General features: G+C 38.1%; 1 protein-coding gene across 5 annotated transcripts in view; it reads left to right on the top strand.

The window, feature by feature from the left end:
- Window positions 1-27088, top strand: part of stk11ip (serine/threonine kinase 11 interacting protein) — a 49556-nt gene that overhangs the window by 4575 nt on the left and 17893 nt on the right. For 2 of the 5 annotated variants that reach the window (XM_058403413.1, XM_058403412.1), the window contains exons 4-23: window positions 363-437; window positions 951-1046; window positions 1126-1233; window positions 1367-1438; window positions 1536-1665; window positions 2842-2945; window positions 5387-5491; window positions 8206-8295; window positions 8391-8432; window positions 8628-8795; window positions 9617-9689; window positions 9878-10291; window positions 12353-12555; window positions 16617-16724; window positions 17380-17581; window positions 20861-21009; window positions 21243-21525; window positions 21724-21809; window positions 23828-23925; window positions 24652-24830. In XM_058403413.1, coding sequence (XP_058259396.1) covers window positions 363-437; window positions 951-1046; window positions 1126-1233; window positions 1367-1438; window positions 1536-1665; window positions 2842-2945; window positions 5387-5491; window positions 8206-8295; window positions 8391-8432; window positions 8628-8795; window positions 9617-9689; window positions 9878-10291; window positions 12353-12555; window positions 16617-16724; window positions 17380-17581; window positions 20861-21009; window positions 21243-21525; window positions 21724-21809; window positions 23828-23925; window positions 24652-24830 — 2785 coding nt within the window. The remainder of the gene's footprint in view (window positions 1-362; window positions 438-950; window positions 1047-1125; window positions 1234-1366; window positions 1439-1535; window positions 1666-2841; window positions 2946-5386; window positions 5492-8205; window positions 8296-8390; window positions 8433-8627; window positions 8796-9616; window positions 9690-9877; window positions 10292-12352; window positions 12556-16616; window positions 16725-17379; window positions 17582-20860; window positions 21010-21242; window positions 21526-21723; window positions 21810-23827; window positions 23926-24651; window positions 24831-27088) is intronic. The other 3 variants (XR_009206099.1, XM_058403414.1, XM_058403415.1) reach the window with 3 other exon arrangements.

The following is a 27088-nucleotide window of genomic DNA, read 5'->3' as shown; positions in this document are numbered from 1 at the left end:
AACCTCAGCAAATCATGTCTTCATGGACCTTGCTTTGGCACTAGGGACTTGTCATGCTGGAAAATGTTGGGCTAGTTTGAGTGAATAGAAAATGTAATGTTATAGCAAATAAAAACATTGTATACATGTGCTTCCAAATTTGTGGCAACAGTTTAGGATTCACATTGTTGTAATGGTTGGGTGTCTACAAACCTTTTGCAATATAGTGTGTTTTGCTTCTGTTTCACCTGCTTTTTATGACATTTGAACTTCATAATTCCAGTTATCTTTAAGAATATAGACTACATTGTGCTGAAATTTTAAAAGAATATTTACATAGAATTATTGTCAGTGTCTTATTAATGTTCTGTGCTAAAACACAGCTTGTCCATCCACCTGGGGTAAGGCTGCAGTCCACTGTGAAAATCTTCCCTTTTAAGTTCCTCAAGCACTTAGAGGTAAGTTAACATTATACTTTGGTATTTTTCATTTAAATACTTAAATTTATTCATTTTATTGTTAGCTCAGTGGTTAACCCTCACTGCTCCAGGGGCACTGTATCATGGCTGACCCTGCACTCTGACACCAACCTCCAACCAAAGTTGGGATCTTCTATTAAAACAAGTTGCTACTGCTGGGCCCTTGAGCAAGGCCCTTACCCCTCAGTTGCTCAGTTGTATAAATGAGATAAATGTTGCTCTGGATAAGGGCATCTTCCAAATACCATGAATGTAAATGTATTAACTGTAATATGTTATGAATATTGCATGCAATGTTCTGTATTTTGAAAGCATTTTAAGTAGTGAATGCTTGTACTTTTTCTTTATATAGCTTTCATAAATGTAAAATTAGAGCAGTAACTCCAAAGCCATTATATTTTTTCAATGTAAATTTTTATTTTAAATATACATACACACACACACACACTCCCATGCACCACTAACTGGATTAATTGCTGTCTGTGGATCCAGCTGAAAAGAATACCTTCTCATTGTCTGGAAGGGCTGCGTGGTGTCTACTCTCAGTTGGAGGTCTTCATTTGCTCTAAAAGCCTAAACACTTTGGAGGTATTAGTTTCTGATATTAGCATACAAATGATTACTTTTATAGTCTAGATTTCTGAAGTTTACCTTCTGTGTGTTACAGGAGCTACTGTTACTTTGTGGAGGAGATCTCAGCACTGCCCTGCCTTGGTTAGAACTTCACACTCTGAACTTCAGCTACAACTATATTTCCTGTCTTGATGAATCCCTGGTAAGACACTGTGCTTCTCTGCTTCATTGTCATTGTTGGTATGAGTTAAACGTATTTAGCTATTTGATTTATTATTGAATGTTCCTTTATATTTTTGTATTGCCCTATGATAATGACATTGAATTTTTTTCAGAGTTTGTTGAATATTCTGAAGTCATTGGATTTAAGCCATAACAAGATCCAGGAATGTGCTGAATTTCTGAAGGCAGGCTTCAGTTTTTGGTGTAGATTTTAATCTGTATTATATAATTTGTATTGTCTGTGAAGTGTGGTAACACTCTAATATATATTTTTGTCTTCAGCCACTCTGTGAGCTCAAACATCTTAATCTTGCCTATAACAACCTGCAGAGGGTACCAGAGCTCGGCCCGAACACTAGAGCAAGACTGGTCACTTTGGTGCTCAGACATAATCAACTGGAAAACATTAATGGTGAGAGTACTGAAAAGGTTCCTAAGTGAATAAAGGTGCTGGCAGCTACTGAGAGGTCAAGAAGTTTATTATACCAAATTGGGACCAAATAACACTGTCCCTCAGAAAATGGTTGTCAGCATAGCTTTCAAATAAATACAATTGCAACAAGAGTTATTACAGTCACCTATTAATAATCAAAACCAAACAATGGAAAAAATTGCCATTGTTGTGTATCTTCTTTGCTGTACCAAAATTTGCTAAACCAAACACTTGGTAATGAATAATTGGGAAAAAAAACATTTTTAACGTTTTTCTTTTTCTTTATTAAAGTGCTGTCTAGGCTCTCTTAAGACCTCATTCTAATGATGTTTGTAGAGTTTGATGTGAAAGTATTGTTTGGTGTCAAAGTTCTGCTGACACATTTCCTGTTTGGCAGCTTCAACATTAGATTAGTTTGTGCGTTACGTGTAAACACTATTGAATAGCAAAAGATCTGATCACTTTAGTCTCAAGATCAAAATCCAATAAGATTGAAAATGACATCAATGATTATGGTTAAATCAGCATGACCCAAGGACTAATGAGAAGAAAGAATTTCCTTACAACCCCAAATTACTTTAAAATTTGACCCATTGATGGCCCTAGAGACATTGAGGCAAAATTGATGAAATGACTATGGCCACTATGTCCAATCAGAGTGTGAAATTTCACAACTTTTTACCATATGGTTGTCTGGGCTGCAATAGACTTCCAGTATAGAATAATAACAAGAAGTTGAAGAAAAGTAACAGATACTATAGGTGCACTCACCTTTAGTGCTTGGGCCCTAATAAGAATACAAACAAAAACCAAGGGTCTTCAGTGCTTGATTCTGAATAAAGAAGAACAGAAGATTGGCTATCTCAAGGCAGCAAAATGATAAGAAAAGAGAGAGCTAAAATAATAACTATTGCTAATAATAGTAATAATAATAATAGTTAAAATTAGTATTATTAGTGGTATTTTTATTATTATTATTATTATTATTATTATTATTATTATTATTATTATTATTGTACTTAATTGTATGATTATTAGCTGTTGTTATTCTTCTTCTTAAGTTATAAGATGATGGGAAGAACAGTATAATGGTTTTGTCAACACGCAACCCTCACATGAACATATCTGATTTTTTTTTTTTTATTTTGACTGCAGGAGTTGAGCACTTATCTTCTCTCCAGTGTCTTGACCTGACCTTCAACATGCTAATGGAGCACACGCAGCTAGCCCCACTTGCCTTTCTGCATAATCTGAATATGGTGGGAAAATGCTCATGTTGATTTGTATTGTTAGAATACTAAGATTGAATGGGATGTTTACTTTCTTAATGTTGCTATTCTAGGTGTACCTGGTGAAAAGGTATTAAATGTAGGGATTACCTAGGTGTACATACAGTGGAGACTGTCTGTGTATACATACTGCACAGTGTTGTGAAAGAGTATATTTAAAAAGCTGTGCACTCTGCTATTGTATATTTTTTCAGACTTTTATATATATATATATATATATATATATAATGTGTATATATATATATATATGTATGTATTACTCACAAAAAGTTAAGGATATTCGGCTTTCGGGTGAAATTTCAGGATGCACCTAAAATGTACCTTTACAGGTGAATTAATTTGACCTTCTCTACACTTTTGAATGCACATGTCCAACTGTTCAGTGTTTCAGTACTTTTTGCATAACTTGCTGTTCTCTAACAAGGTGCTTTACAGCAAAATTCACAACTGGGGTTTGATCCATGAATCGACCAATAAATTTTCTGGTTCAATTAGAATTGGTATTTAAACAGTCCTCTTCATCATGCTGTTCACATTTTGAAATCATGAGACCAAGACGACACCTAACAATTGATCAACAGTACCTTGCCATTGCGAGGCTTCAAACAGGATGTTCTCAGACGGAAGTGGCGACTGAGCTTAGAGTGTCAGAGTGTCATTGTGTCATCAGCAGGTTGCGACTCTTTGTATCTCTATACAAAGAGATTGGAAGAGTCACAGTCGTGTAGAGGCTCGTAACCCTGCACCCCAGAACCTCAATGACCTGAGGGCAGCCCTTCAAGAAGAGTGGAATGCCATGCCTCAGCAGACAATAAGTCGACTTGTGAACAGCATGAGACATTGTTGTCAAGCTGTAATTGATGGTCAAGGGCACATGACAAATTATTGAGACATTGACATTTTTTGTTGTGGTATACCCACCACTGTTGTTGGCTTTTGTTTCAATAAATTGTTTGAGATGAGGAAATCACCATTGCATGCTTCTACTTAAATGCCCTACTTTCATGATATCACTGTAGCGTGAACTTTTTACATTTTCTATAAATTTTACCCAAAAGCCAAATATCCTTATTTATATATATATATATATATATATATATATATATATATATATATATATATATATACACATATATATATATATATATATATATATATATATATATATATATATATATATATATATATATATATATATATATATATATATATATATATATATATATATATATATATATATACATACATACATATATAGGGGTTGGACAATGAAACTGAAATGCCTGGTTTTAGACCACAATAATTCATTAGTATGGTGTAGAGCCTCCTTTTGCGGCCAATACAGCATCAATTTGTCTTGGGAATGACAGATACAAGTCCTGCATAGTGGCCAGAGGGATTTTGAGCCATTCTTCTTGCAGAATAGTGGCCAGGTCACTACGTGATGCTGGTGGAAGAAAACGTTTCCTGACTCGCTCCTCCAAAACACCCCAAAGTGGCTCAATAATATTTAGATCTGGTGACTCTTCAGGCCATGGGAGATGTTCAACTTCACTTTCATGTTCATCAAACCATTCTGTCACCAGTCTTGCTGTGTTTATTGGTGCATTATCATCCTGATACATGGCACCACCTTCAGGATACAATGTTTGAACCATTGGGTGCACATGGTCCTCCAGAATGGTTCGGTAGTCCTTGGCAGTGACGCGCCCATCTAGCACAAATATTGGGCCTAGGGAATGCCATGATATTGCAGCCCAAACCATCACTTATCCACCCCCATGCTTCACTCTGGGCATGCAACAGTCTGAGTGGTACGCTTCTTTGGGGCTTCTCCACACCGTAACTCTCCCGGATGTGGGAAAGACAGTGAAGGTGGACTCATCAGAGAACAATACATGTTTCACATTGTCCACAGCCCAAGATTTTCGCTGCTGGCACCATTGAAACCGACGTTTGGCATTGGCACAAGTGACTAAAGGTTTGGCTATAGAAGCCCGGCCATGTACATTGACCATGTACATTGACAATTTTGGTGGAAACAGGAGAGTTGAGGTGCACATTTAATTCTGCAGTGAGTTGGGCATCTGTGGTTTTATGTTTTTTGGATACAATCCGGGTTAGCACTCAGACATCCCTTTCAGACAGCTTCCTCTTGCGTCCACAGTTACTCCTGTTGGATGTGGTTCGTCCTTCTTGGTGGTATGCTGACATTACCCTGGATACCGTGGCTCTTGATGCATCACAAAGACTTGCTGTCTTAGTCACAGATGCGCCAGCGAGACGTGCACCAACAATTTGTCCTCTTTTGAACTCTGATATGTCACCCATAATGTTGTGTGCATTGCAATATTTTAAGCAAAACTGTGCTATTACTCTGCTAATTAAACCTTCACACTCTGCTCTTACAGGTGGAATGTGCAATCAATGAAGATTGGCCACCAGGCTGGTCAAATTTAGCCATGAATCCTCCAACACTAAATTGGCCAGTGTTTCAGTTTCATTGTCCAACCCTTGTATGTATATATGTATATATATGTATATGTATGTGTATGTATGTATGTGTGTGTATGTGTGTGTGTATGTATGTGTATATATATATATATATATATATATGTGTATGTATATATATATGTATATGTATGTATGTATGTGTATGTATGTATATTGTTCAAAAAATTAAAAGAACACTTTTTAATCAGAATATAGCATGTCAGTTAAACAAGTCCAACTCTTCCAAGATGGCACATCAAAATCACCAGTCTCAAGGAGGAGATTCCAGGAGACAGGAAGGTGGACTCATCAGAGAACAATACATGTTTCACATTGTCCACAGCCCAAGATTTTCGCTGCTGGCACCATTGAAACCGACGTTTGGCATTGGCACGAGTGACCAAAGGTTTGGCTATAGCAGCCCGGCCATGTACACTGAACATGTACATGTACATGTACAAGACCATGACAGCTGGACAGGGCCATAGAAGGTCCTTAACCCATCAGCAGGACCAGTGCCATCCTGGAGGAGTTGGACTGCCTGTGCAACCTCTGTAGGGTTCAGGTATCGCCTCATGCTACCAATAGTGACACTGATCCTAGCCAAATGCAAAACTAGTGACAAACAGAGAAAAGATGATTAGGGAAAAAAAATGTTATTGGTCTCCACCTGTAAAACCATTCCTGTTTTGGGGGTTGTCTCATTGTTGCCCATCTAGTGCCCCTGTTGTTAATTTCATTAACACCAAAGCAGCTGAAACTGATTAACAACCCCCTCTGCTACTTAACTAACCAGATCAATATCCCAGGAGTTTAATGGACTTGATGCTATACTCTGATTAAAAAGTGTTCCTTTAATATTTTGAGCAGTGCATATATTTATATGTATATATTTAATTATCACTTTATTTGGTGAAGGAAAGAGTTTATGCAGCCTATTTCAGCCATATGAAAAATGAATTTCATTTGCCCCTTAAACTGAATAACTGTTTATGCCACATTTAGCAGCAAAAAATTCAATCAAATGTTTCTGATAACTGTCATCAGTCTTTTATATTGCCATGGAGAAATTTTGGCACACTTTTCTTTGCAGAATTGCTTTAATTTAGCCACATGCTACAGAAGCTCTCTTGGGTTGGACTTGGTACTTTGAGGTCTGACTAGGCCACTTCAAAACCTTAATTTTATTTATTTTTAACCATTTATAGGTGGACTGGCTTTTGTGCTTTGGATTGTTGTCTTGCTACCTAAACCAAATTCTCTTGAACATTGGTTCATATACTGTTGAGCAGATGTTTTATATCAGCAGAATTCATGATTCTTTCAATTATGGCAAGTTGGCAAGGCCCTAAAGCAGCAAAATACCCCCGCACCATCACACTACCACAACCCTGTTGGAGTGTTTCTAATTGTGGAATGCTGTTTTAGCTTTATGATGTAATAGCACTCAGGTCTTCATTTCACTTTTGGCTCATCAGTATTTAGAACATTATCATAAATGTGTTTTGAAATGTGAGATGAGCTACTTGGTTAGTAGTATTCACCCTTCTCCCATTGATACTATTCTTTCCCAGTCCCAGGCTGGCAACTTGTGGGAAGATTCATCACATTTACAATTTCATTTCTGGCATTTAGCAGATGCCCTTATCCAGAGCTACATACAAAAGTGCTTTGAAGTCTCTATCAATGAATACATTAACGCTAGTCCAATAGGTCACAGACTTAGGATGCCATTAGCCTGAAAACTGTGTTGGGAGAATTTTTTTTTTAAAATGCATACAACAAACAGGGAAAACCAGACCTAGAGGTAGGTCTTCATCCATCATTTGAAGACAGCCAGTGACTCAGTTGTTTGGACATCTAGGGGAAGCTCATTCCACCACCTCAGTGCCAAAACAGAAAAGAGTCTTGACATATACCTACCTCTTACCCTAAGAGTTGGTGGGACCAGTCAAGCAGTGCTAGAAGATCAGAGGGAGCATGGCGCAGTACAAGGAGTAATAAGAGCTTTGTGGTCATTTGCAGAGGACAAATTGCATTCAAAGGTAGACCTGCAAGTAGAAAGTTGCAGTAGTCCAGTCTCGAAATGACCAGAGATTCAACAAGCACCTGATCAGCATGATGATGGCAGAATCCTTCTGATGTTGTACGCAAGCAAATAACCTGAGTGTGTCACATTAGCAATATGGGAGGAAAAGGACAGTCGATTGCCCATGGTTACACCAAGTGGCTGAAGGGGAGATCAGAGAGTTGTGCAGGGATATCATAAGATCCTGGCCTGGGGATGAATCACTGTTCTAGGTTTTCTCCTTTTGGATATAATTCAATTTATTTGTATATCGCTATAATTGTTCTCATTGTGGTTTGCTGCAATCCCAGAGCCTTAGAAATGGCTTTGTAACCTATTCCAGAATTATATTTTTGATTTCAATAACTGAACCAACAGAGGTGGCAATAACCAAGTCTCAGTTTGTCTACTCGGTTATCAATTAAATTTGGTTCAAATTGAAGAAACTAAGAAGTGCTTACTTTTTCACAGTGGCCAGTATGTGTTGGATAGATTTTTACCTTTAAAAATTAATCAATAATTTAAAAAGTTGCATTTGACATAAATATTAGGAAATAAAAGCTAAAACTACAATATTGTCTTATGTTCATCTTTTGATCTCAAACAGTGTATGTTATTACTGTTTTGTTGTAATTGTTGTTTTAACATTTTTTTAAAATCTTCTTTTAGTTAACTCTAGAAGGCAACCCTCTCTACTTCCAGAAAACACACAGAAACGCAACCATATATCACCTTTCTCCACAAGCAGCTTTCAGAGGAGTATGTACATGCATGTGCTACTGTTTTGTGTGCTCTGTTTTTCATTTCAGTTAATTAATTAGTATAGATTTCTTACTTATGTGTCTTTTTCTTAGCTTCAACTGGATGGTTCCACATTGTCTTCCACTGAGCTTGCAGTAAGCAGTTAGTTTTTTCAGAGATTATTTGGAGGTAACAGTATTTTACATTATTTGATGACACTTGAAGTGTTTTATAGTAGGTGGGTTAATAGTTTTACGGAGCTTTTCATAACAGATTAATAGATTACTTATCATATCAATTTCTCCATTCCATTTTGTGTAGTGGGTGAAATGAAGTTCACATCTTTGCAGGTCTTGTCGAAACCTATACAACTTATACACCAGACATCCCAAATTCACCAAGTTGCAATAGCACCTGAGCATATTGTACAGGACATGTCAAGTTGTGGAGGAGAATTAAGTGACAGCTTGCCTACCGGTGAATTTGGAGCAAGTCGAGTTTATAAAAGGAAATCCAAGGTGAGGGTGTAAAAGCCAAAACCCTTCTTATCTACTTGCTATAATGCTCACGGCTCAACTCGTACAGTTTTAATAGACTGGTCTTATGGGCTGTTCCTGATATGTAGCAGTTAGTACCTTGCAAAAGTAGTTCAAGGGAGGACAACTTTTGAAGCTCTGCCTCCTGTCTTTTTGTCAGTGGCATCGTCCTCAAACCATACAACATAGCTGGTCTCACCACAGTCCTGTAAATTTTCCCTTTCACTCTTGCAGACACCTTCCTATCACAAATCACTCCTGCCACACTTCTCTACCCATTCCATCCTGCCTGTACTCTCTTCTTCACTTCTCGACCACACACTCCATTACCCTGGACAGTTGACCCCAAGTATTTAAACTCATCCACCTTCTTCACCTCTACTCCTTGCAACTGCACCAATCTGCTGCTCCCCCTGTCATTTACGTTCATTTACTCTGTCTCGTCCTTATTGACTTTCATTCCCCTCCTCTCTAATGCAGACCTTCACCTCTCCAGGCTCATCTCAACCTCTTCTCTACTCTCACCACAGATCACAATGTTATCTGCAAACATCAGTAGCCTGAGTCAGGAAGCCTTATGTTTTGCAGATGCTCCGACACATTCATCTACACAACCCAATTTGGCCATTGTTCAAGTCTCTAATTTCCTTACACTCCTGCTTCCAACACATCAACCTTGAGAACTAACTATTCACTTTCTGCCTAATGTATCTCACCCAATGACAGGAGGCATTGCAACAAGGTAATCAATCAAGGTAATGTGTGTGTTTACGTAGGCTTTTTTTCTTGGTTATCTTTTGTAGCAGAAGGTGAAGGTGAGGACAGCTAGCATCTCAGAACCCAGTGATACAGAGCCCAGTTCATCATCTTTGCAAGGTGAGTTGTTGTGTATTTGTGCCAGTTAATAGTATGGTGTTTAAGGTAAGACCAGCTCTAAGGACTTTAGCCCTTCAGGCTTCTCATACATAAAAGGGATTCCTGGCAACATTGGACACATTGTGAAACTTTTGATTTTATAAACTCCATTTCATGTGAGCTATTCATCCCCATTTCCTTTTCCAAAGACATCATCCTGTGCCACCAGATGGACATTGAGAAGTTGGACAGCTTCCGAGAGAAGATGGGCACGGACTGGCTTCGCTATCAGCATCACCTTCATGGCACATCAGCCATTCTGTCTGGTCCCAGTGTGGACAGATTTGTAGCACAATCGATTGCTGATAAGCACTGCACTCCTTCACCTACATTAACCAGGACTGATTGCACCATGCCCAAATTAGACTCTCTCCATATCCCACTGCTATCCTCTGAGCTGAAAAGGGAACAGGAAGGGATCATGGAATTACAACCTGAGACTGAATCCACCCTGCAGTGGACAGACCACAGCTTTGTAGATATAGAGTCTACCCTAGAGAAAAGTCCTCCAGAGAAGGGCTATACTGATCCAGCATTTGGAGAAGAAGAAGAGGACCTTGGAGGTCTGTATGGCAGTTGATTTTCAATAATTTGTTATTGGATCTGTCAAAGTTTTAGAGTAAAGTTTGTTTAATTCTATATACAGTTGTGCTCAAAAGTTTGCATACCTTGGAGAATTTGCAAAATCTGTAAAAAATTTTTTAAAATAAACATGAGTGAGAAGGCAAAACAAATTTATTTTATTTATTATAATACTCAAGTTCATATTTAAGGCATAACAGAATGGCACAATCATCGAACAAAACACGACAATAAAGAAAATGAGGAAATAATCCCTGTTTAAAAGTTTGCATACCTTTAGTTCTTAATATCATATATTGCCCCCTTTAACTTAAGTGATGGCATTCAGTCTTTTGTAATAATTGTGCATGAGGTCCTTAATTCTCTCAGGTGGTATAGCTGCCCAATCCTCTTGGCAAAATGCCTCCAGTTCCTGTAAATGTTTTGGTTGTCTTGCACAAGCTGCATGTTTGAGATCTCCCCAAAGTGGCTCAATGATATTGAGGTCAGAAGACTGTGATGGCCACTACAGAACCTTCACCTTTTTTTTTTTTTTGTTGTTGCCATTGGAAGGTCAACTTGGCCACAAGCTTTCGATCATGTTGGAACATCTAAGAGCGTCCCTTGCGCAGCTTTGCTGTAGAATGCAAATTGTCTGCCAGTATTTTCTGATAACGTGCTGCATTCAACTTGCCATCAAATTTGACTAACTTAACTGTGCCACTGGAGCTCACAGCCCCAAATGCTGTCTGGCATACTAAAAGTGGGCCTTTTTGTGGCATAGGCGCAGTAACTGCTTTCTTCTGGCAACTCGACCATGCAGGTCATTTGTGTTCAAGTACCTCCTTATTGTGGTCCTTGAAACAACAACAACAACACTTTTTTTCCAGAGCAGCCTGTATTCTCTCAAAGTTGTTTGTGGGTTTTTCTTTGCATTCCAAACAATTTTTCTGGCAGTTGTGGGTGAAATCTTTCTTGATCTACCTGACCATGGCTTAGTATCAACAGAAACTCTTCTTTTCCACATCTTTATCAGTTTGAATAGTACTGACTGGCATTTTGAAGTGTTGAGAGATTTTTTATATCCTTTTCCTGCTTTATAAAGTTAAACTACCTTATTACGCAGGTCTGTTGGCAGTTCTTTTGTCTTCCGCATGGTGCAGTATCCAGCCAAGTCAGTGCATCACCTCATGGGCTGAGAAACTCACTGACTATTTATGCACAGACACTAATTAAAATTACAATGAGTCACAGGTGTGGAAAATTCCCTTTTATAGCCATTTAAACCTCTGTGTTTCAACCTGTGTGGTTATAATGAGGCCAAACATTCAAGGATATATAAACATATCTTTGATCAGGGTTGTTATGGTGATTTTAGTTGTCATTAGGTTTTTTTAAAGGAGTCAAATAACTAAATGATAATTAATTACTTCACTTGACCATTATCCTTAAATAAGTAAAAATCTTTTGCAATATCAGTCATATTTTTCAAATAAATGTCAATGTTTAACAATTTCTTTCAGGGTATGCAAACTTTTGAGCACAACTGTACCTTATGCATTATTTGCTAATCCTGGCCCAGGAGCACTCATTCTTATTCTCATACTCATGCTTTTCTTATTCCCTCTCACACACTTTTGCTGATGACTGTATAAAAACATAAAATGGGCTTTGTAAAAGCTTAATAATCTTGATCCTGGTCTTGTTGTACCTTTACATTGTAATTTTAGTTCATATGTATAGCACTACATATAGCACTGTTTAGACTCATAAACTCATAAATTTTGTATATATGACATAGTGAAACAGCTATAAACCTTATCAATTTAGTTTGTAATGTCAGATTTCGACTTTTAGAATACATGTGATTTATTTGTAGTACAGTGGAATTTAAATGAAATCTTTTCTTTTTACTTTTAGAGGCAACCCTAAATTAAAATGAAAACTTGTGGTTGAGATACATAAAAAAAATTCTTTTTTGTTTACAAAAAATATTAAATATCACTTTAGATATTAAAAGATATTAGATACTAAAATATTTATCCCTTTATCGTTTTCCACAGTGGATGTGTGTAGGCCTATGCTGGTCAGGGTGCTTACTGAGACTGAAGATTTTAACAAGAGGAAGGAGTCAGAGCCATTGTTCCTGAGAGTGCATCAGGCTTATATTTTGGAGGTGGACATGCACCAGGGCTGTGTCAGGAATCGATTTGAGCTTGACAGTTTGCGTCAGGTCACCACCTCGCAATTCACCTGCACTGAGGAGGTCAGAAATGTTTTATCTTCTACAGTTCATTTCCTCTCAACAAGACTGTATAAAACAATATATTGGAGTTGAAATATAATGAATTAGATAATGAATTAGAATAACTTTTATGAATAAATAATGAATGAATAACTTCGTTTTAATTTTGACTGTACTTGCATCGGAACTCAATGAGCAGTGTAGGAATTACAGCAATTTACACATGCCCCCTTAATCGTTAAACTGTCATGTGTGATACTTTGTTGCATATCTGTTGCAGTCCTTTTTTCCCATGGCTTATTAACATGGTTGAATAATACTCATGTTTGACATAAGAAAATAATTAATAATACATAGAAATCTATATTTAAGACCTACCCAATTTTGCAATTATTGCCCGAAGTCTGGAACCAATAGACACCATCAAATGCTAGAATTCTTCCCTGGGGATGCTGGTTTAATCATGCAGCATGTCAGTCACCCAAGGGACACTACCAAGACAAGAAAAGGACTTCATCTCCCAACCATTCAAAATAAATAATGTAAGAATCTATAATGCAATTCTGCAAAAGCATCACACTATAAGAAGGTAACAGTTTAATGAGGAGCAACTGACATGCAGATAAATGTTAACTGTTATATTAATTCATTACAGACTGTTCCAGTACTGTGCATACTTAGAACATGGCACATTTGGACCATCAGATCTTCACATGGTTTAACACATAGATGTAAAAATCGGCAGAATGAATACTGTAGTTACGATCTGTTTTGCAAAAACAAGGGAACTGGCTTTACCATTCCAATCATTTTTTAAGGGACTATGTATATGTACATTGTGGATAATAAATAGTCATTTGGGTGGAACTAGGGCTTGAATCAGGGTGGAGGAAATAATTAACATCTCCAAATACCAGTCAATGTATCGCAAAACCTTATGGCTTCTGCTAAAATACTTGATGAAGAAAATGAATTGCACCATCTAGCACGCCAAGCCCAGCTCCCAATGAACAAAGGAATGGCTTCACCAAAAAAAATTACCCAGCCTGAGCCCAAATTGGAAATCTATGAATTGTCCTGAAGACGACTGTGCACAGGAGATGCTCAGCCAAATTGACACAATTAGAAACTAAGAGCAGACATTATCATTTAATTGTTGTTATGACCCAGACAAGGGTTGGGGTGCACAGCATGAGAAAGACACATGATTAAGTGCAAGGTGGAACAGAATATGTATGTGATGCCCCAGAGTTAACATGAATGAGTCATACAATTCATTCATACAGGTGTGAATTAAGGTGACATATTGTAATTTATTGAGATGTGTAAAGCACAGTGAAACCAGAGAAAACTTCAGGGTGGACCAAGGCCAAAATAACAACCAAAAACAACCTACCCCAAAAAAAGGAACAAACAAAACTTAAGTATCTTTCCTAACCTCCCTTTACACAAAAACAGAGACAAAACTTACTCTCAACAAAAATGGCAGTCACACCCCAACTATTAGTGAATATATATATACAACTCATACAAGGATTCTTTACAATTCAGGCAGCCAAAGCAAACGCAAGGGACAGATTAAACTTGTAGCCAGTAGAAGCAAAGATTGAAACCAGAATTGTCATAAGCAATATGACAATATAAGCGTTTACAATCATAACACAACCAAGTAAGTATCTAGGCTACTTTCACTGGCTTTCATACCCGCTTTATATTGGCACCCATTAATTATGTCATCTTGCTGCTAACCCAGTTTTGTTGTTTTGTACCACTGTATATGCACAATAATGATAAAGTTAATTTGTTCTTTCGTGGTGAAATCACTGAAAAGGGAGTGAGGGCATACGTCAACAACAGTTTGTTTGTTGACAGTTTGTCCTACAGATATATTCGGCGGAACTGAACCTTGCAAAGTGACAAAGACCCAAACATCTTTTAGCTGTGTGATGTTTGGGGGGTTTGCACAGTCCATGTGCATGCACAGTCCATGTCAAATCACCCCACAGGATCTCAATAGGATTTAGATCTGGGCTTTGACTTTTACTTTTCAGCCGGTCATTGGTAGATTTACTTGTATGTTTTGGGTCATTGTTATGGTGCAAGGTTCAGTTCCACTTTAGCTTCAACTTTTTGACAGAAGGTCTTACATGTTCCTCAAGCAACTTCTGACACAATGTAAAATTCATAATGGATTCTATGATGGTGAGCTGGCCAGGTCCTGCTGCTGCAAAGCATCCCCAAACCATAACCCTTCCCCCTCCATGTTTCATAGCTGGTATGAGGTTTATTTGCTGAAATGCTGTATCTGTTTTATGCCAAATATGCCCTGTTATGGTGTCCATATAATTCAGTTTTAGACTCATCTGTCCGAAGCACAAGTCTTGGCCTTTGTCTTTGTGTTCTTTGGGAAACTTCAGTCTTGCCCTCATGTTATTATAAACAGCAAAGGTTTCCTTCTTGCATACCTCCCATAATAATTAAAATTGTGTATCTCTTTCTGATTGTAGATTCATGCACTTTGGTATAAACTGTAGCAAAAGAATGCTCTTGGGGTGAATTTGCTTGGATGGCTTGACCTGGCCATGTTGGCAGTTGTTTTAAATTCTCCACTTGTAAATGAATTTCTGGACAATAGAATGGCTTGGCTGATTACAAATTCTTTTGAGCTCTTTTCATATCCCTTTCCAGACTCCTAAGGATCAACAATCTTCTTTCTGAATATATATATATATATATAAAAAAAGGTTTTATTTAGAAAAATTGGCAGATGCAAATTAGTTAGGTTCCAATGAAAATTTTGTAAATCAGTGAAGTCGCGAATCGTGAGACGTCGATCTGCGAGGTATTACTGTATTTATAGTATAGTTCATCCATAAAAGGCAAAACATTTTAATGGTAAAGATAAAGGACCTCATCCTAATGGTCTAAGATGTTTTATCTAATTTCATGTATAGGTTGCCCTATAATTCAGATTAGCTTTTAACCTTTCATTTAAATCAAGATTCTTCTTTCACATGATGCAGAAAATTTTGTCCAATTTATGTAAATGTTGGTAGCAAGCATCAAGAGAAAAAAATTAAATCTAGTTACTTACAAATTCACTCAAACAAATTTGATGGCAAAGCTATAAAATAGGAAGGGCATATTTCACCAGCAGTGTGATGTTTTCTAAACAAGCTATGGGGCTTAAAGATGTCATCTTCCAAGTAGTTTTGTCCAAATTTGTCTGTGATGGTGCTATAATTCATAAAACTGTTCATTTTAAAAATGCTCAGCATCAAAACTTCTTTGTCTTAATTCCCTTGAAGGTGCAAAGCTTTGTTTAACAGATTTGTGATTGTGATGCAGTTCAGTGTAAATTCTGTAGATACGTAGCTGACCTATGAATGGACGAGTTGCTGACATCATTTGAAGTAAGCAAGCACTGGTTAGCAGCAAAAAAAAAAAAAACATCATCAAATGCATCTAACAAGCTGAGGTTTTGTTAATATCTTTTTTTCAAAATTATCCATTTGTGTACTAGATCCCCTTTAATGCCGTGTTATCATTATCCAATAGTAAGGCATCAAAGTTTGTGTGTCTAAGGTACCGGCCAAATGCAACTTTTGTTTTGTAAGCCTTTCCCAGAAACGGAAATGAGCTGAGGCCAAGAAAATTGTTTTATCTAGCAACACAGACATGGAATTCCAGAAAATGAGTGGAGTTTTGTTCTGGAATATGATTTATGATGGCAAATCAGCAAAGGTAAGAGCGAAATCAGTGTTATGGTTACCATATCAGAAAAGCTGCTGCACATAGAAGCAACAATCAACCAACACATCTATTAAAAAACATCACTGCTTTCAGTCAGGTTTGGGTCAGGCAGAGGCCCAAGGACTGTTCTTATTCCGATTGTCAGTTTGTCTGTAAAGCTTGTAAACTTAACCCAAAACAATTTCCATTTGCAGAGCTTTTTCAAAGTTTTCAAACTCCTCCCAAGCTCAAACTTAGTATTATTTCAGTACCAATAATATGGTATCATATCCAGGTTGAAATATTATCATGACACCTTTAACACACCTTTCCTCTCTTTCTCTGACTAGGGCAAGGAGAGATGCCACTCGGTTCTAGAATTGCGCTTTAACTACATTAGTCACGAAAGACAAAAACGACTCTACCTCATGCTGGATGATCCTCAGGAAGCTTTGCAGGTTATTTCATTTAGTTTTTATTTAACATTTTTATTTTAAATAAAATAAATAAATATAAAAATTAATAAATAAACCCTTGACAAAGTCCCATGCTCTTGGTCCATCCAATTTTATTAGTGTTATGCAATTTCATTATAATCTCTATCTGTAAATGAGATTTACACACCAGGTCTATGGAATCTGAGATCCAGGAGTTCTCCATATCAAGTCAGTGTTTGTACAGGTGTAATTAATCTACAGGGATGCTGGTTATATAATAATATGTGCCAGATTATGTTACCAGTGTCCAGTTCAGTAACTGTTTTAACCTTTTCCTAAGTTACGTTAAGCCATCCTAAATTACATGTAACCTAATATTGTCACAAACCTTTCAAACAATGGGAGTAAGTATAACTCAAATTGTGAGACATGATCTGGCAGCCATGTCCAATCCTATATTTTGTAGAGAATGGGGTATTCAAATAGCACCCATGTTTTCATAGGTTTACCTGTGGTTTATGATAGAATTAAAAAATTCTGCAACTTAAATTGCCTAATTTACTCAATGACAGTAGATCCATTATCAACAAGAAAAGAAAAAAGAAAGAAAAAAGGTAGTGCATTTTAGTAAAGACAGAAGAATTTGCTATTGTTATTGATGGGTTGCTCTTTTCAGGTTCTGCTGGAGTTGCTCTCTAGAATAGCAGTGGAGAATGAGCATCAGGCAGAAAAGGAAAAAACAGCAATTGTTCAACTACAGTGTCTGAAGTGCCAAGCTGAATTTTCCCAGCCTCAGTCTAAAAAGCTGATGAGGGCCCTGTCTGAACCAGACGTCTATCATGAATATCAAGACAGGACAAAGAAAGAGCATGCTGTTGGTAAGAAGAAGAGCGAAATAGTTTTTGAGGTGTTTTTATAGCTAGGTCATTTTGAGCAGTGAATCTGTATGTCATATAATCTTGAATATTAGATTAATGGTATTCTGAATAAATTAGACTAATGGCAATTCTGAAATGGTATCACAAGATATTTTTCTTGATTTACTGGACTGCACACTTGCTTATTTTCATGCTCTGATGTGTAGGGAGTGGACTGTTTTTACTTTGTGTAAATTTTGTGAGTGGATGAGGGAGGGAAATGAGGATGCAGGATGCAGAAGAGATCGAACTCAAAAACAACTTTAACTTGTCCTTGTGCTTTTCAGTGTCATGAGTTGTGCCTGCCAGTCAAGAAATTACTGAATTTTTCAAGAAGGCCCATCCTCCCAATTTTCACTAATGACATCTAGTACCCCATGAGGTCTATGCCCATAGAGTAATTCATATTCAAATTTTTCTTTACATTTGCACTAGCCTGCAGTTTTAATTGCATTCTCTCACATACTCACAGCTCTATCTCCTCTGACCTCTGACTGAGGGGCCAACTCTCCCCTCCTTGAGGTACCCATACACCTATGGTTGGTTTCAACGACCCTTAATACAGCTCCAAGTTTCGTCCACCACTAAAAAAAAAAAAAGGCCTGCCAGACTGATGTTACCCCCATCATTAATCACTCTACACAGGCCATGCAATCTCAGTCCAGAGTTAGTGACCATACCCAAACCTCTCATCCCACACATTGTGTTAAACTCTACATTATTAAACCTATAAATTGAGGTGATACCTGACAACCCAATCATGCTGTCCCCAGATTCCAATTGTTTTATACATGCCCAAACAAGAATGCATTCATATACACCTTAAACACTTCAAAACATTCAAACACACTTTAAACACTCTGAACCATCCAAAAATTACTCCCACACCACCTACCTAAGGATTGTTGCAGATACTGTATAGTAATACCTCACACATCTGCGAGGTTACGTTCCAGGACCCATCGCGAATGAAGCTTTTGTGGATGTGTGCTGGAGTCACTAAAAATACTAATACTGTACTCTAAATGCTTATTTTTAGAGTGTAAACCCTTTATCATGCTCCCAAAACACTTTAATTTCATTTAAAAGTTAGCTTAATACATTACCCTTAAAAAAAAAGAAATATATGTTTGACGTAAAAATAAAATACAGTATTGCTTACTGGGTATTTGTTACACATGCACATATATACTACTGTTACCCCTATAATTCACAGAGCTATGGTAAGCTACACTGGCTGGCGTTTTCTTTGGCATTCATTAAAATAAAGAAAACAAGACTCCCTAGGAGCCTTAGAAGTTGTGGGATGTTTGGGCATCTTGAGGGTTTTTATAAAAACCAAGGAAAAAAATCACTGAGATCACTTATTCACACTTACGGAATATACACGCGTGTTGAACCAAATACAAGGTGCGGGGAGATGAACATCACGCATACAACACATCGTAGCTACCAGCCAATCAGCAGCTAGGTAAAACTGTTAATGCTTTGTGATTGGCTACTTCCAATCCTTCCAGCCAAGCGCGTGTTGTATTGGCTGTACTATACGTACCTGATAACATTTATATTTTATTTATATTGATATTTTGTTGATTTTACTTTTATATTTATATTACTAAATTAATAAACTAAATCTATCTTAATAATTTAAAAAGCATAAAAATGTATAAATTAGGGCTGAAAGTTTGGGATCATTTCAAACTAAAACAGACAGAAAACTCTGTACAGTGGGACAGTTGGTCATCAGGACCAACTGCCTTTCCATGTTTCATCCTCTTCAAAGCCTTCCTGACTTAATAATTTTTTAACCTTATTTAGTTTCTGTTCCACAGAGTTCCCCCCTTCTACTCTTTTTCCCCCTTCTCATTTTCCTCATTCATCAGCTCTTCAAAGTACTCCTTCCATCTCCTCTGTACACTTTCCTTGTGAGCACCTTTCCATCTCTATCCTTAATAACTCTAACTTGCTGCACATCCTTCCCAACTCGTTCCCCCTGTCTAGCTAACTTGTACAAGTCTTTCTCGCCTTTTGTAGTGTCTAACCTATTATACAACTCATCATATGCCTTCTACTTGGCCTTAGATGCCTGCCTCTTCACTCTGTGCTGTAACTCCTTATATTCCTGTCTATTCTCTTCAGTCCTGTCCATGTCCCACTTCTTCTTGGCTAACCTCTTCCTCTGAATACTATCCTGAACTTCCTCATTGGCTAACCTCTTCCTCTGAATACTATCCTGAACTTCCTCATTCCACCACCAAGTCTCCTTATCTTTCCTCCTTCCAGATGACACACCCAGCAGCTTTCTTCCTGTCTGCCTGATCACTTCTGCTGTAATTTCCCAGTCATCTGGCAGCACTACCTGACCACCCAGAGCCTGCTTCAACTTCTGTCTAAATTCCTCACAACATTCCTCCTTTGTCAGCTTCCACCACTTGGTTTTCTTCCGTATCTCTATCTTTGACCTCTTCTTCTTACAGACCATCAAAGTTATCCTACACATCACCATCCTATGCTGGTTACACTCTCTCCCACTACCACTTTACAGTCACTAATCTCTTTCAGATTGCCTCTTCTACATAGGATGTAGTCTACCTGTGTGCTCCTACTTCCACTCTTGTAAGTCACTCTATGCTCCTCCCTCTTCTGAAAATAAGTGTTAACCACAGCCATGTCCATCCTCTTAGCAAAGTCCACTACCATCTGTCCTTCAAGGTTCCTTTCCTTAACTCCAAACTTGCCCATCACCTCCTCATCACCAGCTCTTTACCTTTCCATGTTATAGTACTGACATTCAGAGTTTTTAATCTCAGTCACTCTTACCTTCAGAGTTCCTATTCTCAGTCACTCTTACCTGTCCTCTTCTCTCTCTGTCTACGACACTGATGGCAGTCATTGTTAACCCGGGCCTCGACTGATCCGGTATGAAATTCGGAGTACTTGCGATTCGCATGATTAAAATTTGGCAATGTTTTATGCCATATGCCCTTCCTGATGCAAACCCTCTCTATTTATCCGAGCTTGGGACCGGCACAGAAGTCACTGGACTGTGACCCCCATGGCTAAATTATCACCCCACTCTGCAGTGAATTATGTTTATATACTAGTATTTAATTTTTTTTTAATTGTCTGATTGTTCACTGTGTAAACTTGGGACAGATATTAAATGGACATGGAAAACATTATCAAAAAAGTTTTTAGATAAAGTGAAGTTTTCTTGACTACATGATGTGGTATTTTTAGGTGATGCTGTGTTTTGCCCAGAATGCACCAGTGACCATGTGATCCAGCTAGCTGGCCAAGCCTCTCCATCTGCCAGTACACCAATCCACTATGGCTTTAATCAGACACATGACACATGCTTTGGGTTTGATTATATTGACACTCAAAAGGTACATGTTGCCATTGTAACATATTTCATAATTAATTGATTCCTTTCATCTTTATTTTATTAAATGCTTTTTGTTATTTTTATCATGTATTATTTCTCACCCTCCTATTCCGGTAGCTTAGCAGTAAATGTTCATTTAATCCTGTCCATCTCTTTTCGTTTGTTCGTAATACAATTAGGAAATGTACTTGTATCATGACCCCACTTACCCTCCATTGTCTGTTTTTGATAAAGGGTGAATCTCTTCGTAGCCCAATCTATGTAAGAAATTCTTCTGAAGCCTCTACACTGCCTGAGGTGACCACAGGCATCTTCCTCACTGCCCAGTGTGGCTTATTTAAAAGTGTATCCAGTAACATTGAGGACAGCCCCAACCATCTGATTAGCTTCCACTCTTCTGACAGCCAAGTGCTCAGGGACCAGGAAGGGTCAGAAAATGGGCTTGCTCAAGGCTGTAGTAGCTCTCAGAGGCTTCTGAACCATCAGTCTCTTCAAGACCCACAAGGATATGGTCATGGTGGGTGTCAAGGAAAATGATATATGCGGTAGTTATAACTGATCATAATAAGTGTTTCCTCAAAAAGAAAATGCTACTCTCATTAAAAAAACGTAATACTCATTGATTTCCTAAGTTAGAATGCTGTGGTAGAAAAGAGATTAGAAACAAAAATGCAATGGGCAGTCTACAAAAAAAATGTGTTTCGGTTGTTCAAAGATGTTGAAACTGTCGACCACCGGTTGCAGCTCTTCCTGGATGTGGAAGTTTTCGAGGGAGAAGAAGAGATTCATTGCTTCCTGAAAGTGAGTTGTTTTTTTTTTTCTTCTTTACATCTGCAAACATTTCCCACCTTTTGTCACTGACTAATTACATGTAATATGCATATATTTGTCTTTATAAAAACAGTATTTTTAATCCACCCAGTGTTTTTAATCGGTCCTGTTTGTATAGAAAATTAGTGCATAAGTGTAAATCTAACAGCCTGAGATATTTTCTGAGGAATGTTGTAACAGAGATGTCTTCAGCATTTGCTGACCAATGAGGATCGAGCATTTTACTGCAATGTAAATGTAAAAGATAAAAAAGAACCACACAGACGTGCCAGTGAGATGCACACCAACCCAACGCTTTGTCCTCTTTTTTTTTTTTTTTAACTCTTATATAGTACTATGCAAAAGTTAGAATGCTTTCAATAATAAATGTGGTAATTGTTAATTTTTTTTTTTTATCAATTATCAAAATTGAAATTAAATAAACAGAAGATAAATCCAAATGAAATTTTGTGTGACCATCCTTTGCTTGCAAAACAGTATCAAGGTACACTTGCACTTGGTACACAGTTTTTGAAGGAACTTGGCAGGTAGGTTGTTCCGACCATCTTGGGAACTTACCACAGATATCCTGTGGATGTAGGCTGCCTTAAATCCTTCTGTCTCATCATGTAATACCAGACAGACTCAATGATGCTGAGATCAGGGCTCAGTGGGGGCCAAACCATCACTTCCAGGACTCCTTGTTCTTCTCTGTGCTGAAGATAGTTCTTTATGGCATTGGCTGTATATTTGGAGCCAATCAGACGCCTTCCAGATGATATTGCATGATGGATAAGTATCTGCCTGTATCTCTTAGCATTGAGGGCCCCATTAATCCTTACCAAATCTCCAACTCCATTTCCCAAAATGCAGCCCCAAACTTGCTTGAACAGCATCTTGAAAACCCAGTCTTCTTTCTACTCTTTGCCTGGGAGAGACCTTGCTGATGTAGTATAACTCCTTGTATCTTGTTGCTGTGTTCAGTTTTGCTATGGGTTATGACCTGTGACCTTGAGCCATTCCTCTTGCAGTGGCCAGGTCACTATGTGATCCTGGTGGTGGAAAACATTCACTTACTTTCTCCTCTGAAAAACCCATAGTGGCTGAATAATATTCAGATCTGGTGACTGTGCAGGCCATAAGAGATGTTCAGCTTCACTTTCATGTTCATCAAACTACTCTGTACACTGAAGTAGTGCCATGCATCAGGATGATACTATACAAACAGCTAGAATGGTAACTATGTTTGAACCATTGGATGCACATGGTCCCTCCAGAATGGTTTGGCAGTCCTTGGCAGTGACATGCCCATCTAGCAAAAGTAGAGGTCCTTTGTCATATTTTTGCCCAAACCATCACTGATCCACCCTCGTGCTTCACTCTGGGCACAGAACAGGTGAGGTGGATGCAACAGAAAACAGTATGTTTCACATTGTCCACATTGCTGGCACCATTGAAACTGAAATTTGGCATTGCCATGAGTGACCAAAGGTTTGGGTATTGCAGCTTGACCATGAATGACCCTGTGGGGCTCGAACAGTTTTTGGTGGGAACAGTTAAGTTGTGGTGCACATTCAGTTATGCAGCGAGTTGGGCAGCTGTTTTTTTATTTTGTATACAGTCTTGATTATTACCCAGACATCCCTATCAGACTGCTTCCTCTTGCACCAACGGTTACTTTCATTGGATGTGGTTTGTCATTCTTGGTGGTATGCTGAGAATACCCTGAAAACCATGGCCATTTGCTGTCCTGGTCACAGATGCACCAGTTTGACACATGCCAGCAATTTATTCCTTTTAAACGCCATTTTTATTCATGTCCCCATTGTGCTGTGTTGATGTACAACTGTGCTATTGTTCTGCTAATTCAACAGTAACACTCTGTTTTGACATATATGTGCAACCTCCATCATTATATTGGCCAGTGTTTGAGTTTGTGCAACACTTTCATATGTGTATGTATGTCTGTAGATAAATTTACAGACTTTTCATGGTTCCCTTCATTTCAGATGTCTGTTGTGAAATTTGGAGATCCAGTAGAATTCCCATCTCTTGTGGTTGTGTCCAATCAACGCATCTACATCCTAGAAATGACCTCTCAGTCAGAGTAAGCTATTTGGTCACATAGCACAATATATGAAGTTTCATGGAGAACACTGTCATTAATCTCAGAATCAGAATGCATGCTAATGTACTGAAATTTTTGCTCCAGTAAATCTTCTTTTAACATGAAAAAAACTCATAACATCAACAAAAATATCCCTTCTGTAATTTAGGACATTTAAATTCACACACTTTGTTATTGATCAAGACATCCCCAGGCCAAGTGAAGTGTTCAAATTTGCTCTGCCCTTGTCTTATATCCACTGTCAAATTGGGTCACTAAGGCTCTTTATTTTATGTTGCATAAAAAACTGCTCAAGTCTTATTCATTATTCAGTGGATCTTGAATTCTATAGACTTAAAGCTCAGAGCTCTAATGAAATCAGTAGTGACTGATGGTTGTAATGGGGATTCTTTCAATATACCTAATACTGTTTGAATTTGTAGTATACAGATGTAAAAGTGTAATAATTCACTATTGCTCTATGCTGTCATACAGAAGAGGATTGTTTTGTTGGGTTTTTTGCTGATTTTATTAAATTTGACAGTGCATGTATTCTTAATGTAATTTTAATGTATTGAATTCTTGGCAATGCTTTCTTGGTTTAGATGACTCAAAGTTGTGCACTGTCAGGGGCCACAGTCTAAGATTTTTAAAATAATATAATTTGTTATTATGCATTGTTTTGTTTACTTTGCCTACTACTTTTGTTTACCTCTTTATTTATAGAGGGCATCCCTCAGAATGGCTGCAGAAGAGGGACAGCCATCGACTATGTGAGCTAAGCTACCTGGAGGTGGGTCTTGGTTCACAAATCATCCATATGGAGTTTGATGTGAGCGCTGCTGCATACACACTTTTGGTTCGTGACAGTGCTCAGTGCAAACACTTCTACAACCAACTGGAAGGCAAGTGCCCTCCTTCTCATTTACATATCCATCTCCATGCACATTCTTTCAAATGCTTGAAAGTGAATTTTAATCCTTATATGCTCTGTTGTTCTTTTTGTTTTTTTGAATCATTTTTCATGCTAGTCTTATTTTATTGAATATACATTTTTTTGTATAGCCAGGATAGGTAAATAGTTTTCAGTTTGCTACAAAGTCTCAGATCAGCTTTTTGTATGTTCATATTTTCAACTTGAATTTTTAAGTCATGTTGCAGTTTAGATGCTATTACAGTTCCAATCTCTATGTAAAAATTTCCCCAAATCTTAAAGCAGCATAGATCAATCTCATTATTGCATACATTGTTTGCACTGGGATATGTTATATTGTACCTTAGAGAAAGAAAACATTTAATTCAATTCACTGTCAGATGTGGTTATTCAGTACTGTATAATGTTTAGACTCTGTAAAAGGAGGAGCTATTTCAGCTCAATCCTTTTATTGTTCTGTGTAAGTTGTTTAGGGTCATGACTATACCAAACTAAATGGTGAATGACTTCTATGACTCCTATGCATCAGTAAGCCAAACAGTTTAAAAGCTTAGTGAAGTAAAAGTCCTTTACTCTAGTTAAAATACCATGTCTTACACAGATAAGTACACAGAATGGTATTGTTTTCATAAAATATAGATTAATGTATGAAGTGGAATGTCTGGATGAGATATTACCCAATTGTCATATTGAAAATGACAAATTCTACTCTGTAGAGAGGGTGGCTAACCTTTTTATGACTTGGCAAATAAGACAATGGCTGTAAAGCCAGATGAGATGTTTTAGTAGATAATATTTTACATTTTGTCACTGGTTTATCCATTAGTTAGATTTTTTTTTGTCCTTCCTGTGCTCTTCTTCTTTCGGCTTTTCCCTTCAGGGGTTGCCACAGCGAATCATCTCTCTCCAACTATCCCTATTTTCTGCATTCTCAACACTTACACCCACTAGCTTCATATCCTCATTTATTACATCCATATACCTCCTCTTTGGCCTTCCTTTTTTCCTCCTGCCCCAGCTCCATGTCCAACATTCTCCTACCAGTATCCTCACTCTCGCTCCTCTGGACATGTCCAAACCATCTTAACCTGGAAATCTTAACCTCTCTAACTTTGTCCCCCAAACGTCCAACATGAGCTGTCCCTCTGATGTACTCCTTCCTAATCCTGTCCAACCGTGTCACTCCCAAAGAGAACCTCAACATCTTCAGCTCTGCTACCTCCAGCTCTGACTCCTGTCTCTGTCTTAGTGATACTGTCTCTAAACCATAGAGCATGGCCGGTCTCACCACTGTCCTGTACACCTTCCCCTTGATTCTCACTGAAATTTTTCTATCACACAAAACTCCCGACACCTTTCTCCAACCATTCCAACCTGCCTGCACTCGCTTCTTTACCTCTTTTCCACACTCTCCATTACTCTGGACTGTTGACCCCAAGTACTTAAACTCCTGTGCCTTCTTCACCTCTTCACCCTGTAATCTTACTGTTCCACTTCCCTCCCTGTCATTCACACACATGTACAGTCTTACTACGACTGACTTTCATTCCTCTTCTTCTCTCCAGCGCAAACCTCCACCTCTCCAGGTTTTCCTTCACCTGCTCCCTGCTCTCACTACACATCACAATGTCATCTGCAAACATCATTGTCCAAGGAGACTCCTATCTGACCTCCTCTGACAACTGGTCCATCACCATAGCAAACAGGAAGGGGCTCAGAGCTGATTCCCGATGCAGTCCCACCTCCACTCTGAATTCCTCTGTCTGCCCTACAGCACACCTCACCACTGTCCTGCTCCTCTCATACATGTCCTGCACCACTCTGACATACTTCCCTGCTACTCCTGACTTCCTCATACAGTACCACAGTTCTTCTCTTGGCACCCTGTCATACGCTTTCTCCAAGTCTACAAACACACAGTGCAACTCTCTCTGACCATCCCTATACTTCTCCATCAACATTCTCAGAGCAAAAATTGCATCCGTTGTGCTCTTTCTGGGCATGAAGCCATACTGCTGCTCACAAATTTCCACTACCTTCCTTAACCTAACTTCCATTACTCTTTCCCATAGCTTAATTGTATGGCTCATCAACTTTATCCCCCTATAGTTGCTGCAACTCTGCACATCACCCTTATTCTTAAAGATTGGCACTAATACACTACTTCTCCATTCCTCAGGCATCTTCTCACTCTCTAAAACCCTGTTAAACAGACTAGTTAAAAACTCC

Source organism: Hemibagrus wyckioides, linkage group LG11 (genome assembly GCF_019097595.1).
Source record: "Hemibagrus wyckioides isolate EC202008001 linkage group LG11, SWU_Hwy_1.0, whole genome shotgun sequence".
Classification (NCBI taxonomy): Eukaryota; Metazoa; Chordata; class Actinopteri; order Siluriformes; family Bagridae; genus Hemibagrus; species Hemibagrus wyckioides.
The sequence above is the reverse complement of the archived record's forward strand: the minus strand, read 5'-3'. Positions and strand labels throughout refer to the sequence as shown.